Raw genomic sequence first — 16,945 nt, 5'->3', positions numbered from 1 at the left:
TGTTCATATAATGCCTAAAGATCGCAGTGGAACATACTGAAACTCACATACGAGATAAAATTGCTCTTACATTCCACAGCACTGGAGCTAGAGTAAATAACAGTAGACAGGGTAACCTGTGGTTTTAAAGCTGAAAAAAACCCTAGAATGTTTCCGAGCTGTGGTTTTTTAACGTACTTTGCGGCCATTCATGACACTCAACTCACTTTTTCATCTCTGTTTGAATTTCAGTTTCAGTTTTTGCTCTTTCAGGAGCCAAAATGTGTGAAACTGAAGCAAAGTCCAGACTGACCTTAGCAGGAGCTCACAGATGGTCAGCTAATCACATGACTAAAATGTGTTGCATCCTGTTTTATTTTGGTGTTTATCCTGTTTATAGTTCGAGCTTGATCGGCTGGTTGGCAAGCATCTGTGCTAGCGTATTGGCAGAACTTACATTGGCCGGTCTTTCTTTCTTTTTTTCTTTTTTTTTGAGCTCTCTCCAGCCTGCTGCAGCCGAACCTTCATGGGGATGGCATGCGTTTCCACAGGGGGCAGCTCCTCCAGTCCTGCAATAACAGGGCTGACCACGACCAAACATTACTGGTTTCCTTAAATAACCTGAAGGATGTACCCCGAAGCAAGATTAAAGAGTTGTCGATGTATGCTGAGCCTAAAGCCAGAATTTTCACTGCCTCGAAGGTGTCTTATTTTTAACCTGGTTAGATCCACCATGATAACCTGCTCTGCTACAATTCTCCAATTTCATTTAGCAAGTGCTTTTATCCAAAGTGACGTACATCTGAGAGTAGATACAACACAAGCATGGATGTATTCACCAGAAACTAACCTGGATGAGTGCCATAGAACAATCCTCTGCATTGCTAACCTGCTCTGGAGGAGATTCTAGTCAGTTTGTGATTTAAATTTGCTCAGAAGTGCCATTCTTTCACCAATTCTTTCCCTGTCTATCCTCTATGTGAGATACAGATTCTCCGCTGAGGAAATACATTTACAAACCTGCACGTGATGCCACTTGATTGAAGCCGTGCTGTCACAGTAGCACAGACTTTACGCATTTTGTTGCCACAGTAACCTACATGGATTCAGCTGGTGATGCAGAGAATGCATACAAATGTTTTCATGCTTGGTCTTGAGTTAATTCCAATGGAACACAAATTACAAAAAACGGACTAATCTGTATTTATCCCACACAATATTCAATCATTTCACTTTCATGCATCCTTAATTATGATACAGTGTCAGACCTAAATGCACTTGTTGAGTATGAAGTTTAAATCAATAAAACTTTACAGTTTCAGACATGTAATGTGCAGCTGTCGTGTTAGAAAGAGAACTGTTGCATTGAGAGCATACTGAGAGGTAAAATAAAGACACCAACTTCCACCAGCATTGTTTTCTTGCAATACTGGCGGCAACAGCGCTCACATTTTCTTATCATTTATAGTTCTCTATTATTATAACCAGTTCTTCATGAATGAAGTTGGCCATTTTGTGCCAAACAAGAGTCACACAATGTGTTGAACTTTCTATGGGAACAAACCCAGAGTTGGGTTAACAAATGAAGTTAATAATCACTGCTGTGATACCCACTATGTCTGATTGGGGTTTAGGTTTTGGTTAGGTTGTTAGGTTTTGTTGAGCCAGCGAACACAAGCCTGGCTAACTTGCTTTGTAGTAAACAAACTGTGCTGGAGAGAGAGAGTAAAAGCTCTCAGTTCTGTGGCTTTGCTGAACACTGCTGGTTATAACATGCCCTCCCCACCAGGATGTTTTAGGATTAATTATATGATATCAGTGTACAGTATAATGTGCTCCTGTTAGACCTCTAGAATGGAGTTATATTATAGAATTAATTGCATACTGTACCGTATTACTTTCAAATTCCACTTTATAGCACTAGCAGTATTATTGAATGTCCTTTAGTTCAAAAAGCTGCATCAAACACACACTATTTCACAGATCAGTGGATCAGGGTTTATGGTCCAAAATGGCATTTTTTCAAAGAGTGTTGATTTTGTATGAGGTCTTTGTATTTTGTATGCTCAGTGTGTGTAGAAAACAAATTATGGCTTACTAGATAATGTGAGATGTAAAATAAGTATTAATATGATCAATATCCAGTCTGATGTGTTTCAAGAACATGAAACAATATTATGTCCTCTGTTCCTGACACTTCTTAAAGTGTACATCTGCTCTTTAATAAGTGAGGCTGTTATAACAAAAGTGACAAAGGAGCTGGCCTTTCAACTGACCGCTCCGAATCAGCTGTAACTGATCATGGCAGAGTTTGCTGTCATTTACAAATTCAGTGGGCCAGAAGGGACATATGCTCTTTAACAATACATGCTTCTGAGCTTTGTGTTTTTCAGTGGAGGAATGCAGTTCAAATAGGACTGTACTAAGACATTGTTTTTTCTGTTGCAAAGACCAAACTAAAATAGTTGAAAATAGTTCAACCTTAGCCATGATGTAGCTCAAATCAGAAAGTTTAGAAAAAAAACCAAGCCAAACCTTTTTTTTTTTTTTTTTTTTTAAGGTGGCACTTAAATGTAAATGTACTTTTAGGGTTTAGTGGTCTAGTACTTGACAATATATGATAGTCAGATGTATCACCTGTGAAACTAAAACATGGAAATCTCTCATAACTGTATTCTGCTGACGTCCTGCTCGCAGTGACTGATAATTGAAGGACGCGGTGAAAACCACCAACAATCTTTTTTTTCCCCAGTGAAAGATGAGCTTTAGTGACAAGCCCTTTCTTTGTTGTTTTTTGTTTTTTTAAACTGTCGCCTGTGATCTGTTGGTACGTGATGTCATGTACTGATGGAAAGTTCTCTCTTTGCATAGTGACTCATACAGAACATCTGAAGTGATTCTAGTAAGCATGTACGTTGGATTTCATAGAACATCTGTCATAGTGAAACTTAAAAAGATAACCCATAGTCAGCATGATTCTACAGCACGAGACATCACCACCCCATTATTAATTTTGGCCCTTATGTTCATTATGTCTCCTTCTGAACTCGGAAGAATGTGTCGATGCTGGATAAATAGGATTTGATACTCCTCAGGCTCTGTCACACGAGTGCTGTATGTGCTAAAAGCAAAACACTGTTGTGCTGTGGACTAGGGCAATTCTGCTTAACTGATATAGTAACATGACGTCAAAGAGATTTTCCAGCATGCTCTATAAAATATATAGCTCCTGCAACAGGGAGGTGGGCGGCTCCGGCACAGTTACAGCACCAAGCCTGTATAAAATACACAGAAATAGGGTGCACACCATTCTATTATTATGTATTTAAGAGACGATATGAACGCAAAAAGGTAGAATTTCTCTGCAGTCGTGCTCTCCTCTTCGAGCTTGGGGAAACTGACTCTTTAGGAGGCATATTTAAATCAGTTTAAGAGAGTCTGGTATCAGTAACAAAGAAAGGCCAAGACTGTGGCATAATAAAACGCACAATTTCTGGCCAACTATTTAAAAACGGCATCACTAGCTGGAATAGCAGTCATGTACAAATCAATCCAAGACGTTCAGGAAAGCAGAGTGTGCCTTAGAGGCTGCTATACTTAAAGCTGCAAATTATTTCAGATAATTAATAATATTTTTATCTTACAGTAGCATTGTTTGGATCCTCTTTGCGTCCTTCTTGTTTTGAATGCATTAATTCATAAGGAAAAACACAGAGGATAAGTCTGATGATATGTTTTTGTTATTGTCACCAAATCCCTCAAAAAGACCAAAGCCCTACAATGAAATAAGAATTTTTTCTGTATACCTGAAGCTTAAATTCTGTGTCCCCTGGACCTCCATTTCTATGCCAGCCTTTTTCTTTAACCCTCTGAACCCCAAAGCCTGTCAGCAGTTTTGAAAAGCATGTTTTATTTAAAATATGACCAAAATTAAACCATTTATCAGAGCCAGGAAATACAAAAACAGTAATGTAATTTTCAACTTTCCAGTGGTCTTTCAACTACTCATCAGTGACTTACTGTTCCATAGCAAAACACAACTAAACGTGAGCTCAGAATTGTGATATTTCATCAAAATTAATGCTAAAAAGTGAACCGTTCTCAATAAACAGATTCTGTAAAACACTCAAAAAAATCTGTACACCTTGTCAGGAAGCTTTTAAGTGACTCAGCTGTAGTCAACAGTCAGTGGACAAACATTCAGAGACTTTTGATTGAACTGCAGGTTTTTCTTACGTAGAGAAGATAGAAGACAAATTTGGACGCAAGTTAAAAATGTTCGCGGTAAAGGAGTCACAGAAGAAGTTCTCTCCACTTCTACCCATGATTGTGCTGTCTCTATAAAGGTGCAGGACTTTACTGCTGTGAAAAATGAGCCCACAGTGAGTAAAAATGTGCCAGGATCAACAAAAAAAAAGAGAAGAAGCCGCCTGAGGTTCAGAAGGTTAAAACCTCAAACTACTTAATTGATCGTCGAATCTGTTTCTCTGAACTGTATTGCTTGTAAACATTTTGTCTTGAAATGGTTGATGGAGCCCACACACAATCTCCTCCCTCTGGCCACAAATCTATTGCTGCTTCTTTATCAAATTAAATTAATCGAATCACAGCTTGCATCCGTGGTCTGCAATCAGATGTGGACCATTTAGGATGGAGTACATGGGCCACAATAGGAATGTGGACAATATAGACTGTGTGTGATTATTGTGCTCAAAAAAGCTCTGTGCACGGTTATGAAATATGCCATGTAGCTTAAGCACAGCTTTGAGGAAGTGAAGCTGTCAACATCAGTGGGATGCCACAGGCTTGTTAGGCTTACTGTAGAATCAACAGGTGGCTAGTGTGAACAGACACTGCTCAGGATAATCCTCCTCAAACCTTCTTAGCCGGCTAATATGTCTCCCTTATCTTCTTCTTTCTTTATTTTTTTCACAGGCCAGCACAACTACCTGTGCGCAGGGAGGAATGACTGCATCATTGATAAGATCCGCAGGAAAAACTGTCCAGCCTGCCGCTTCAGGAAATGTCTTCAAGCCGGAATGAACTTGGAAGGTAAACAGTCTGACGCATCTTTAAATACCGGCCGGGCTCCATTCAGAGTCTCCAAGCACTCGCCCAATGACTTTAATGTCACAAAAAGAAAGTCAGTTAGTGCATCTTTAGGTCTTTCAGTCTATTTCCAGCTAAAAGAAAACACGTGGGCTGGATATATTTACAGTAGGGATTCCATTGATTTGATTGGATCACTCCACCCACACCTTCCTCACCCACATTGTTATAGTCCGGAGGGCAAAGGACGAATGGAAAAAAATAACACCTCCAACACATTCCGTTTAAATGTAAACAGTGAGTTTGCCAAATGACACGCAAAAACACACCTCCTATTACGACATTGCTGTGCGAGAAAACGTGAGTCAACAGTAGTTTCATTCTGTCTTCGCATTTGACCGCTTAAATTTGTATGTAATTGTATACATTTACACACACAAGATGAGTCAATTCAGAAAATTTTAAACACACGCTCTGCTAAATATCAAGGTTTTTTTTTTTATCTTGCTAACCTGTGTATATGGTGTTTTTTTTAAATGCTACATGACATATTAGCAGAAGAAGCAGTCAGTGCCATGGTGCAGTGGATTGATGAGTCTGAAATACAGAGAGTTTGAGTTTCTGTCAACTTGCAGTGTGAGACTTGCTCTATGATTCTTTTTCTTCAATGTCAGTTTCCAGTTCAACCAAGTATCGCTGAATTCTGGCATTAGTGCTTTCCATTGTGTAGTGTTGAGGTGTTTTGCAGTTTTTGAGCAGAGTTGTTGGTGAGCTGGTGTGCTAGAGCTGCAATACATATGCACATTCTACAATTTTAATGTGTAGAGTTGCATTAAGGTATTTTAAAGCAGTAAGGGATTATTTTCATGAAAAAGAATGCAAACAAAAAAACTTCGTTTTTTTGGGATTCTAATTACTTTAATTTACTAATAATTAAATTATTTACTGAGAGGGAAAACAGAAAAAGTCCTAAACACAATTTTTGTTTCCATATTAACTGTACAACAAGAGATGACATAACGGTTAACAAAGGTAAAAAAAAGAGTGGAACTGCTTTTCATTTGTAGTGAATCCACATCTGTTAAGCTTTGATTCTGCAATTCTGGTTTCCGCACAACCTGCAACATCAGCCACAATTAATAAAATGTAGCACATGTCAGTGTATACTAGCATGTTTTAATGACCTTTTACAGCATTTACTTTGTATATATTGTATAATGTAATCTGTGTTTCTAGATGTCTTAAAGAGTTAATGTTTGAAAGTGCTCCATGATTTTATTTCTATTGTGTTTTTGTATATTAGAGGTTTCTTGCTGATGAGTTAAAAGTGGAAACAGGAGACAGTCTACAATATGTATTATTTAAAATTGCATGTAAAGTACAGATTACTGTAGATTGCAGCAAGAGAAATATAGTTTTAGAAAACAAAAGCACTGTAATATACTGTTTCCAACAGATTCCTCTTTGATTCCCTATACTTGTAGAAATTTCTCTCATCTAAAAACATCTCTCTGCTTTTAGCTTCTACCTCTTATGTATTCATTCTGTGCTTATAGGAATTTGTTTGAATCAAGTCAGTGCTTTGTTATGGACGGAGAAGACATATCACCTACAGGCTTTTAAAATCCTCTTCATTTTCTATTTGACGACGTGTTTGGGAAAGAAAAAATAGGACCTTGAAATCTATTGAAAGTGATCAAATGGCCGCTAGTCGAGCACAACGTCGAGCGATGTGCCACAGCTCTGTAGAAAATGTGTCTCCTTGGAGAAAGCCTTGCACAGATATTCCACAACGATACAGCAGCAGTTTATAAATGGACAATCTCCTCATGAGTAAAGTCTCTTGTACAAGTAGGCTTCTGTGTTGATCGTCTGCTCATGCAGGTGTTTTGTGCTGTTTGGTTTGGGTGTGTAGGCCATGCAGAATCGGAAACCTCTTCACACATGCTCATCGATGCATAATTCACTGCCAAGTCCAAGTCGGCAACCTTGGACTACCTGTTGATCTCTGACCAGGCTCCATGTCTGGAGTTAAATGTCCAGGACACAGTGCAACAGTTAAGCCTTGCCAAGGTTAATGAAGACGGACATGGGAAGCAACAGGCAAAGCTGCTTGAGTGACTGGAACTTTTTAATTGTGTTTTTTCAGCTAAAGCTCTTTAAAGCCGTGACATTGCTGTCAGTTCTTTGTACAAATCAGTGCATAGTGAGATTGCATGTGGAAAGTGGAGCGTCAGAGATAGGTGAAGGTAGTTTCACATACAGACAGCAGAAGAGACAGAAGGACAGAGAGAGGGATTTGATGGACGTCGGTGCATCAGCAGACAGACTCCCAGCAGAAAGGCTCTTAGTTGCCATAGAAACGCCAGGAGAGGAAATTATAAAAAGGTAGGAAGGTAGGAAAAACATGTTTTTTTCATAGTGGCCACACATTTAGTCGAGGTAATGTGAAAATGACGCCCATATAATGTATATATTGCGGGCAAAACACAGCAATTTGCCATAGCCGATGTTGCAATGATGCAGAGAAACTGCAAAAAAAAAACACACAAAAAAAAAAACTAATCCAGTGTTGAAGAACAGATCTAAAATGGAATAGTTTTGCAGAATCTGCATATGGCTGTTTTCTAGGAAGAGACCAACATGTTGGGTTCTCCAGACCTCTTGTTATGAGGCTCAAAGTGCACAACATTTCAAATTTGTAACTGCCAATTCATTTTGTTATGGCCTTTCATCCATTTCTTTTTTCTTCCACCGAAGCGAGAGTTCAATTAAATGAAACATGATGGACCAGAGCAACCCATAAAGTTGTGCTGTAGATGTGGATCATTTTCCTTAGTGCGAGATAGGGAAGGAGGGCTGTGCTTTTCGGTTGGACTTCTTGCTAATTAATTCAGTTCGTTTGTTTCCGCTACTGTTGTGCTTTTGATTTTTACATCGATGATAAAATATTAGGGGAAGAGAGGAGTTTTACGGTAAGCAACCACATGACGAGATACTGAAGTGAAGTGGTTGTATTTAAATCAGGGAATGTTTCTCTTTCTTTCACATCAGGGCAGGATTGTGGATGCATTATATGATGAAGGTCCTGTGCATTTTCCTCACGGTTTGTCTCACTCTGTAGTGAATTATTAAAACCAAGTACATTTAATTAAGTAATGTGGGAAATGTGCATGTTAATTATAGACATAGTTCTATATGAAGGACATTGGTCTGAAAATACAAAAGAGCTGCCACTCTATCAAGAAATCAGTTATAAAGTAGGCAATGTATAGTTTAACTGAATATGAACTAAGAACTAGATGGAGTTGTGACCGACATTCACAGTTTTCTGACATCTTGTGATTAACGAATAATTCAAGTAAATAAAAGATCACAATATCAATGCAGAAGTTAGTCTTTGGTGAAGTTCTAGTGATTTTAGTTTTAATTAGATCCCAATTATCTCCACTTTAGTGCATTTGAGTACATTTTCACCCATAGAATATTTTACACTTGATTGTACATTTTGTACTTTAGTATGTTTCCTTATTTCACTGGATATTTCTACTTATTTATTTGTATTTGTGGTGGTCACTTTATCTGCTTGCTACGGTAACAACAGAATTTCCCCTTGGGGATCAATAAGTATTTCTTTTCAATATTATTTTGTATCTGTAAGACTGTTTCTCCATGTTTGCACTTTACAGTAAATGCATCTATGAGCAGAACACAACTGCAGATCAAATTCATTCTTATTCCTGTTGTAATAGAAGTGTTTCAAAGAGTTATAATCGATTGAAGAAAGCCCCTTCTGTACGCCAAGAAATTCACGTTTTTTTCTTCTTCTGCCTTTTCCTTTTCATCCCTCTGTCGAACTTTGCAGCGAGGAAAAACAAGAAGATGGTCAAGATGAAAGTGCCACGGCCCCCTGGGGCAGCAGAGCCCCTTACCAACATGCCTGTTCCAGTCATACCCAGGTGCATGCCTCAACTTGTGCCCACAATGCTGTCTGTGCTCAAGGCCATCGAACCAGAGATCATCTACTCAGGCTATGACGGCACGCTGCCGGACACTTCCTCACGGCTCATGACCACCCTCAACAGGCTGGGGGGTCAGCAGGTCATCTCTGCAGTCAAGTGGGCCAAGTCATTGCCAGGTAACAACAGAAGCTCCTCACCATATGTTGCCTTTTAGTTTGGTTTAGAAGCACACTGCTGCTGAAGTAGTGTGTCGCTTTCAAGCTCAAAAAATGGGAATAATGAATAGTTAAGTGGATCAAGCCAAACAAAAACACCCACTTTCAGTCACTGGTTGGTTTTATTACAGCTGGTCAAGGAAGTTGCGTAATTTTTTGATACAAAGGGTACATTTCCTTGGTTGTATGGTGCAATGTTTGCCAACTTAGCACGTAATACACAATCACAAAGCTTTCTTTTTTGTCCCCGAGCTACCTGTCAGCCCGCAAGTTAAATTTTGCAAAATGTGTGACCTTTCCAATGAAGAAACAGAACCTTATATTATTCTGAATGTCACTGTGTTTAGTCTAGAGCTCAGAAGTGGTTATTAAGACTCTGCTGCTGTCAGATGAGTAACTTTGATATGGCTCTTTAGATTTAGACTTTGGCTTCTAGCTGATAGAGTGGAATCATACAGTTAACAGGAAGCCAAGAGAGAGCAGTTCCAGAGATAAGGGTCATCATTTATCAGATTGTGTGGTTAGGCTTGTAGCCAGCTAGTCATCTTAGCTAATGCATTGTGGAAGTAACCCATGTGTCTAACTTTGGGCTGTACAAAGACAGATTCTTTTGTCAGATTTCTCCTCTTGGCAGATGTTCTGTGCTCATGTGACAAAACGTGTGACCTCTGTAATTGGCGAATCTGACATTACAGATAGAGGAGAAGAGTAATTCTGTTCTATGAAAGAACAATTCACTTTAGGAACACAGCCTCTCCAAAGTACTTTGACTTTGATAAGGTCATGCCCCTGGCTAATATCTTTTTGAGTGTGCATAGATATAATGGCCTTACAGTATGCTTAAAGTAATTGCAAATGTTTCAACAGTGAGAGGAAACTGTACTTTTAATCTCAAGTAAATTCAGGTCATTGCTTTTTTTTTTCCATTGTGAGTATGGATGTCATGAGGGGAGGAAGTATAGCATGTGGAGTTTTTATAGCACTGGTATTACATTGAACATAAGGTCTTTTGTGTGAATCCCTGCTACCATGTGGAAATGTACCACTGTCTCAACAGCTACTTATATACAATAATTTTTGTGTGCCGACAGAATATGTACTTTAATCGGGAGGGGGGTGACATTAACAGAATGGTATTTGGAATGGAATTATGGTGACTGTAAATCAAAGTGCAGGTTTTCCACTAACCTGTCATTTCCTGATATTTTTAATGACATGCTAATGGCACCAGTACCACAGAGGCAAATACAGAACTACATGCAAGCTAAAATTGGAACAAGTGGCCTTGCCCTTTTTTTGGAATGCATTATTTCTAAGGGGATCAAGACAAGACGCCATGACAAATAGCTTTGAAATTTAGTTCATAAAGGGATATACTTACATTTTACTGTTGTCAAAATACCCTGACTTCAAGCCATAAATGTCAAGACAAAATATAATTGCATGGTTTGGTGGCTACCCAGTTCCCAGTCCACAAAAACAAAAATATACACACAAAGACTTTGGAATTTTAAGCACCCACACCTGGTTTCTTGTCATGAGAAAGAAGGCACATGACTTGATAATCACTCCAAGTATTCGCTTGGAGATTTAAATCATATTTCTTCCATGGAAGCATAACATAGACATTTTTTATTGTTGTTTTTACTTGATTTCTATGTATGTGATAATGAGAAGCAAATCTGGCTTCACATCTTGTTTTGCGTGCATTGTCCACTGCTGGCTTACTGATACTGAGGAATATTACTGGGGGGCTGTTATGTAAGCGAGATCTGGTTTAAAGCAACTGTAATGTGAAAGGACTTTTCATGTGCAGCTCTACTTTTACAATTCTGACGAAGTGGAAATGAGCGAACTCCAATTTAAATTCAATTTGAACATCGACTTAACTAGATTGTCCTTTTCTGTTTTTTCTAACATTGACTTTGAAAACACAGTGTTAATCATGTATCGGGCAATTATTCTGTTTTTGTTCAGTGTTTGTGTCTCTCTGAAATCGGCAAAAGAAAATATTGCACTGTGAAATGAAAATTAAAAACAGAATGGGTAAGTGGCATCTGTAGTGCAGGCCATCGCTCTAATACAGAGTCCTAATTTTCCAAGCTGCAAAAACACTTTAATCGTGCTTTCTTTTGAAGACATCATGGTGCGATTACTCCTTTGTCGAACATTCACCTAATTCACTTGTGTAATGATCTCTTCATCAGAATCGTATTATTTACTTGGTTGCTATAATTATTATGTTTTTATGAATTTCTTTCTGCCTGTTTGTCCTGTCTGACCGACTTTATCTGTACCTTCCTAGGCTTCCGCAACCTGCACCTTGATGATCAGATGACATTGCTGCAGTGCTCCTGGCTCTTCCTCATGTCTTTCAGCCTCGGTTGGAGGTCATACGAGCAGTGCAACGGTAGCATGCTCTGCTTTGCACCCGATCTCGTCATCAACAAGTGTGTACCGAGGCCAGCTATTGTCGGCCAATTTCGTTTTACATTTTTTGCTCATTTCAGGGTGTCAGTCTAGAGATTTCAGTGTACAGATTGGAGCCTTATGCATAGGACTAGAGCCATGAGGCAATAAAGATGGCTAAAAAATAGTTTTTTTTCTTTCTTTCTTCCATACATCAGCAGAAATTATATTAGCTGGAGCTACTTCTTGATGACAGAAAAATCATATACGCTGTCTACTCCTTCATAGTAACCTAAGCTAATCACCTGCTGCTTATTTCTTCTTCAGAAACAGACAAGCAGACATTGAGAAAAAGAAAAAAGCGTGCTACAAAGCCACCTGGATAAATGGACGAGGTCATTTTATCAGACAATACTGTCATGGCAAATATTCAGTTTTTCCATCGGCTGATGAGTAACAAGAAATTGGCAGCAAATAAATGCCTAACTAGGTCTCAGATCCTTTAGAATGAGTGTCTTCTGTTAAGTGTTAGTCCAATACAGAGCATATTTTTCAATTATAAATTCGTCGAGAGTTTATTATGACCTGCCGCCTCCTTTTTATTTTCTTTCATACTCCATATGTCCCTCAAAAAATGTGCATCCCAAAATGTTGAACTATTCCTTTAGAATGAAGGAAGAAAAATAAATAGCGTGTTCATTTCACTTAGCTTGAAAAATCTGGCTAGATGTGTCAGTTCACTGTAGCACAGTCTTGAAAATCAGGAATCAGAATGTTTATATATGTACATTGCCAGTCTAAAGTTTGGACACACCTTCTCATTCAATGCTTTTTATTTGTTTGTATTATTTTGAACATTGTAGATTGCTACGGAAGATTAACACTGTTTTGTTTACAACATATTTACTCCGCCAAAGAACGGCGGAGTTATGTGACAATCAGCATACGTTTGTCTGTGAATCTGTCTGTCTGTCTGTGTGAAATGTGACTCAAAAACAGACCGAAATGGATTTGGATGAAATTTTCAGGGGAAGTCAGAAATGACACAAGGACCACCTAATTAAATTCTCACTGGGATGCGGTTTATAGTCTGATCCACGGTTTTGTTAAGGATTTCCCATTGTGAGATATTGCTGCTAGCACGGCATCACTGTAACCATGAAAACAAGTGAACGCTTTGTCAGTTACCTGCTGACAATGACATTTGCGATTGCGATCCTACTGCAAACTGACTGTGATTTATCAGTTGGAAATGATACAAGGAACAAATTATTAAACTCTGGGGATGTTTCTGAGTCCCATCAGTTCCTACCGCCCGCTACATATTTAGGTCACATGATGGAGCAAATCCCAGCCAGACAATGGTGAAGCTCCTGATGTTTCACAAAGCCTTTATTTACATTCAGCCATCAGCCTTATTTTGAACACAAATTCACCTTTCTGTACTTCACTCTATTCTTCAGGAAACACCGTAAGGGCTTGTCCCCATTGCAGTTAGGTTTTTCTAAGTTTATGCACATCCTTTGCTAGACAGCAGCAGCGTGGAACCGTTTTCTGTCATTTTTACGTGAATTTTCTGACTTTTTGGCAGCGTCTTTGTCATGTCAAGAAACCGCTTCTGAGATAAACACTTCCTGTGCCTCTAGAATGGTGACCATATATGGCCGTAACATTAAAAAATACGCCTTCAATTCAATTCAATATTATTTATGTAGCGCCAGTTACAGATCAGATTGTCTCAAGACGCTTTACAGAACCCATATGCCTGAAACCTCAGAGCAAGCCCTTCAAAATTAAAGCATTGAGGAAACCGTTATTTTAACACGAGCAAAACAAAGCCTTTCCAAAAGTGATGAACTGATCAACAGACCTTTATAAGAGTAATTTACACATGATTCAGTATCCATACATAACATGCACATGTATAACACATGCCTATGCTCAGCACAAGGTTATTTTTTTATTATATCTTTCATCCGTCGGGAGTGATGCATCAACTGAGGAGCCTTGGCGGAGTACTGTGCTCTCGGAGTGCTTTTCTAGTAGTTTAGTACAGTGCATCCAGAAAGTATTCACAGCGTTTCACTTTTTCCACATTTTGTTATGTTACAGCCTTATTCCAAATCGGATTCAATTATTTTTTTCCCTTAAAATTCTACACATAACACCCCATAATGACAAAATGAAAAAAGTTTTTTGAGAGTCTTGCAAATTTATTAAAAATAAAAAACAAAGAAATTACATGTACATAAGTATTCACAGCCTTTGCCATGAAGCTCTAAATTGAGCTCATGTGCATCCTGTTTCCACTGATCATCCTTGAGACGCTTCTACTGCTTAATTGGAGTCCACCTGTGGCAAATTCAGTTGATTGGACATGATTTGGAAAGGCACACACCTGTCTATATAAGGTTCCACAGTTGGCAGTGCATGTCAGAGCATAAACCAAGCATGAAGTCAAAGGAATTGTCTGTAGACCTCCGAAACAGGATTGTGACGAGGCACAAGTCTGGGGAAGGGTACAGAAAAATTTCTGCTGCTTTGAAGGTCCCAATGAGCACGGTGGCCTCCATCATCCGTAAATGGAAGACATTTGGAACCACCAGGACTCTTCCTAGAGCCGGCCGGCCATCTAAACTGAGCAATCGGGGGAGAAGGGCCTTAGTCAGAGAGGTGACTAAGAACCCCATGGTCACTTTGTCAGAGCTCCAGCGTTCCTCTGTGGAGAGAGGAGAACCTTCCAGAAGGACAACCATCTCTGCAGCAATCCACAAATCAGGCCTGTTTGGTAGAGTGGCCAGACGGAAGCCACTTCTTAGTAAAAGGCACATGGCAGCCCGCCTGGAGTTTGCCAAAAGGCACCTGAAGGACTCTCAGACCATCAGCAAAAAAATTCTCTGGTCTGATGAGACAAAGATTGAACTCTTTGGTGTGAATGCTAGGCGTTTTGTTTGGAGGAAACCAGGCACTGCTCATCACCAGGCCAATACCATCCCTACAGTGAAGCATGGTGGCGGTAGCATCATGCTGTGGGGATGTTTTTCAGCAGCAGGAACTGGGAAACTAGTCAAGATAGAGGGGAAGATGAATGCAGCAATGTACAGAGACATCCTGGATGAAAACCTGCTCCAGAGCGCTCTTGACCTCAAACTGGGGCGGCGGTTCATCTTTCAGCAGGACAACGACCCTAAGCACACAGCCAAGATAGCAAAGAAGTGGCTTCAGGACAACTCTGTGAATGTCCTTGAGTGGCCCAGCCAGAGCCCGGACTTGAATCCAATTGAGCATCTCTGGAGAGATCTGAAAATGGCTGTGCACCGGCGCTCCCCATCCAACTTGATGGAGCTTGAGAGGTGTTGCAAAGAGGAATGGGCAAAACTGCCCAAAGATAGGTGTGCCAAGCTTGTGGCATCATATTCAAAAAGACTTGAGGCTGTAATTGCTGCCAAAGGTGCATCAACAAAGTATTAAGCAAAGGCTGTGAATACTTATGTACATGTGGTCTCTTAGTTTTTTATTTTTAATAAATTTTCAAGAATCTCAAAAAAACTTTTTTCATGTTGTCATTATGGGGTGTTGTGTGTAGAATTTTAAGGGAAAAAATGAATTGAATCCGATTTGGTATAAGACTGTAACATAACAAAATGTGGAAAAGGTAACGCGCTGTGAATACTTTCCGGATGCACTGTATGTCGTCCAAAACATCACAAAAACGCCATAGTTTAGTATGTCGTCCAAAATATCACAAAAACGTCATAGTTTAGCATGTTGTCCAAGAATGTGAAAAAAGTCATAGTTTAGTATGTGGTCCGAAAATGTCACAACAACGTTATAGTTTAGTATGGCATCCAAAAATGTCACAAAAACGTAAATTTTTAGTATGTCATCCAAAATGTCACAAAAACGTCATAGTTTAGTATGTCATCCAAAATAATCACAAAAACTTCATAGTTTTTTTTTTTATATTTTGTTTCTGCCATTTTCGGCTTTTTTTTAATTTGGATAGTTGTAGTGAAGGCAGACAGGAAATGGGGGAAAACATGCAGCAAGGGCTGCGAGCAAGAATCGAACCCAGGCCGCTGCGTCAGAGACCAGCCCCTGTACATGGGTTGCCCACTTAACCTGTTGAGCTATACAAGCACCTGAAAAACTTTGTAGTTTATTTTTTAATATTTTGTTTCTGCCATTTCTGGCAGTTTTTTTTTATTTGGGTAGTTGTAGTGAAGGCAGAGAGGAAAGGGGGGAGAAGACATGAATCGAACCCGGGCCGCTGCATCTGAGACCAGCCCCTGTACATGGGTTGCCTGCTTAACCCATTGAGCTATACGAGCACCCCAAAAAAACTTCATCGTTTAGTATGTCATCCAAAAGTGTAACGAAAATGTCATAGTTGAGTATGTCGTCCAAAATGCCACAAAAATGTCATAGTTTAGTATGTCGTCCAAAATTGTCACAAAAACTTCATAGTTTAGTATGTCGTCCAAAATATGACAAAAACGTCATAGTTTAGTGTGTTGTACAAAAATATTATAGTTTAGTATGTCGTCCAAAATTGTCACAAAAACTTCATAGTTTAGTATGTCGTCCAAAATATGACAAAACGTCATAGTTTAGTGTGTTGTACAAAAATATTATAGTTTAGTATGTCGTCCAAAATATCACAAAAACGTCATAGTTTAGTATGTCGTCCGAAAATGGACAAAAAACTTCATAGTTTAGTATGTCATCCGAAAATGAAGAAAGTCATTTTTTGCCTGAAAATGGACAAAAACGTCATAGTTTAGTATGTCGTCCGAAAATTCACTAAAAAAGTCATAGTTTAGTATGTGGTCCGAAAATGTCACAACAACGTTATAGTTTAGTATGGCATCCAAAAATGTCACAAAAACGTAAATTTTTAGTATGTCATCCAAAATGTCACAAAAACGTCATAGTTTAGTATGTCATCCAAAATAGTCACAAAAACTTCATAGTTTTTTTTTTAGATTTTGTTCTTTCCATTTTCGGCTTTTTTTTTATTTGGATCGTTGAAGTGAAGGCAGACAGGAAATGGGGGAAAACATGCAGCAAGGGCTGCGAGCAAGAATTGAACCCAGGCCGCTGCGTCAGAGACCAGCCCCTGTACATGGGTTGCCCACTTAACCTGTTGAGCTATACAAGCACCTGAAAAACTTTGTAGTTTATTTTTTAATATTTTGTTTCTGCCATTTCTGGCAGTTTTTTTATTTGGGTAGTTGTAGTGAAGGCAGACAGGAAAGGGGGGAGAAGACATGAATCAAACCCGGGCCGCTGCATCTGAGACCAGCCCCTGTACATGGGTTGCCTGCTTAA

The 16,945-nt window shown here is 39.1% G+C and overlaps 1 protein-coding gene across 1 annotated transcript in view; it reads left to right on the top strand.

Annotated features, from left to right (window-relative positions):
- The window catches only part of LOC110966808 (glucocorticoid receptor-like), an 86,571-nt gene that overhangs the window by 43,594 nt on the left and 26,032 nt on the right, over window positions 1-16,945 (top strand). The window contains 3 exon segments of the mRNA XM_051937728.1: window positions 4,915-5,031; window positions 8,894-9,166; window positions 11,511-11,655. Of these exon segments, the coding sequence (XP_051793688.1) occupies window positions 4,915-5,031; window positions 8,894-9,166; window positions 11,511-11,655 (535 nt within the window).

This window comes from Acanthochromis polyacanthus, chromosome 17, assembly GCF_021347895.1.
Source record: "Acanthochromis polyacanthus isolate Apoly-LR-REF ecotype Palm Island chromosome 17, KAUST_Apoly_ChrSc, whole genome shotgun sequence".
NCBI lineage: Eukaryota > Metazoa > Chordata > Actinopteri > Pomacentridae > Acanthochromis > Acanthochromis polyacanthus.
Note: the sequence above shows the minus strand (reverse complement) of the source record. Positions and strands in the feature narration are given on the sequence as shown.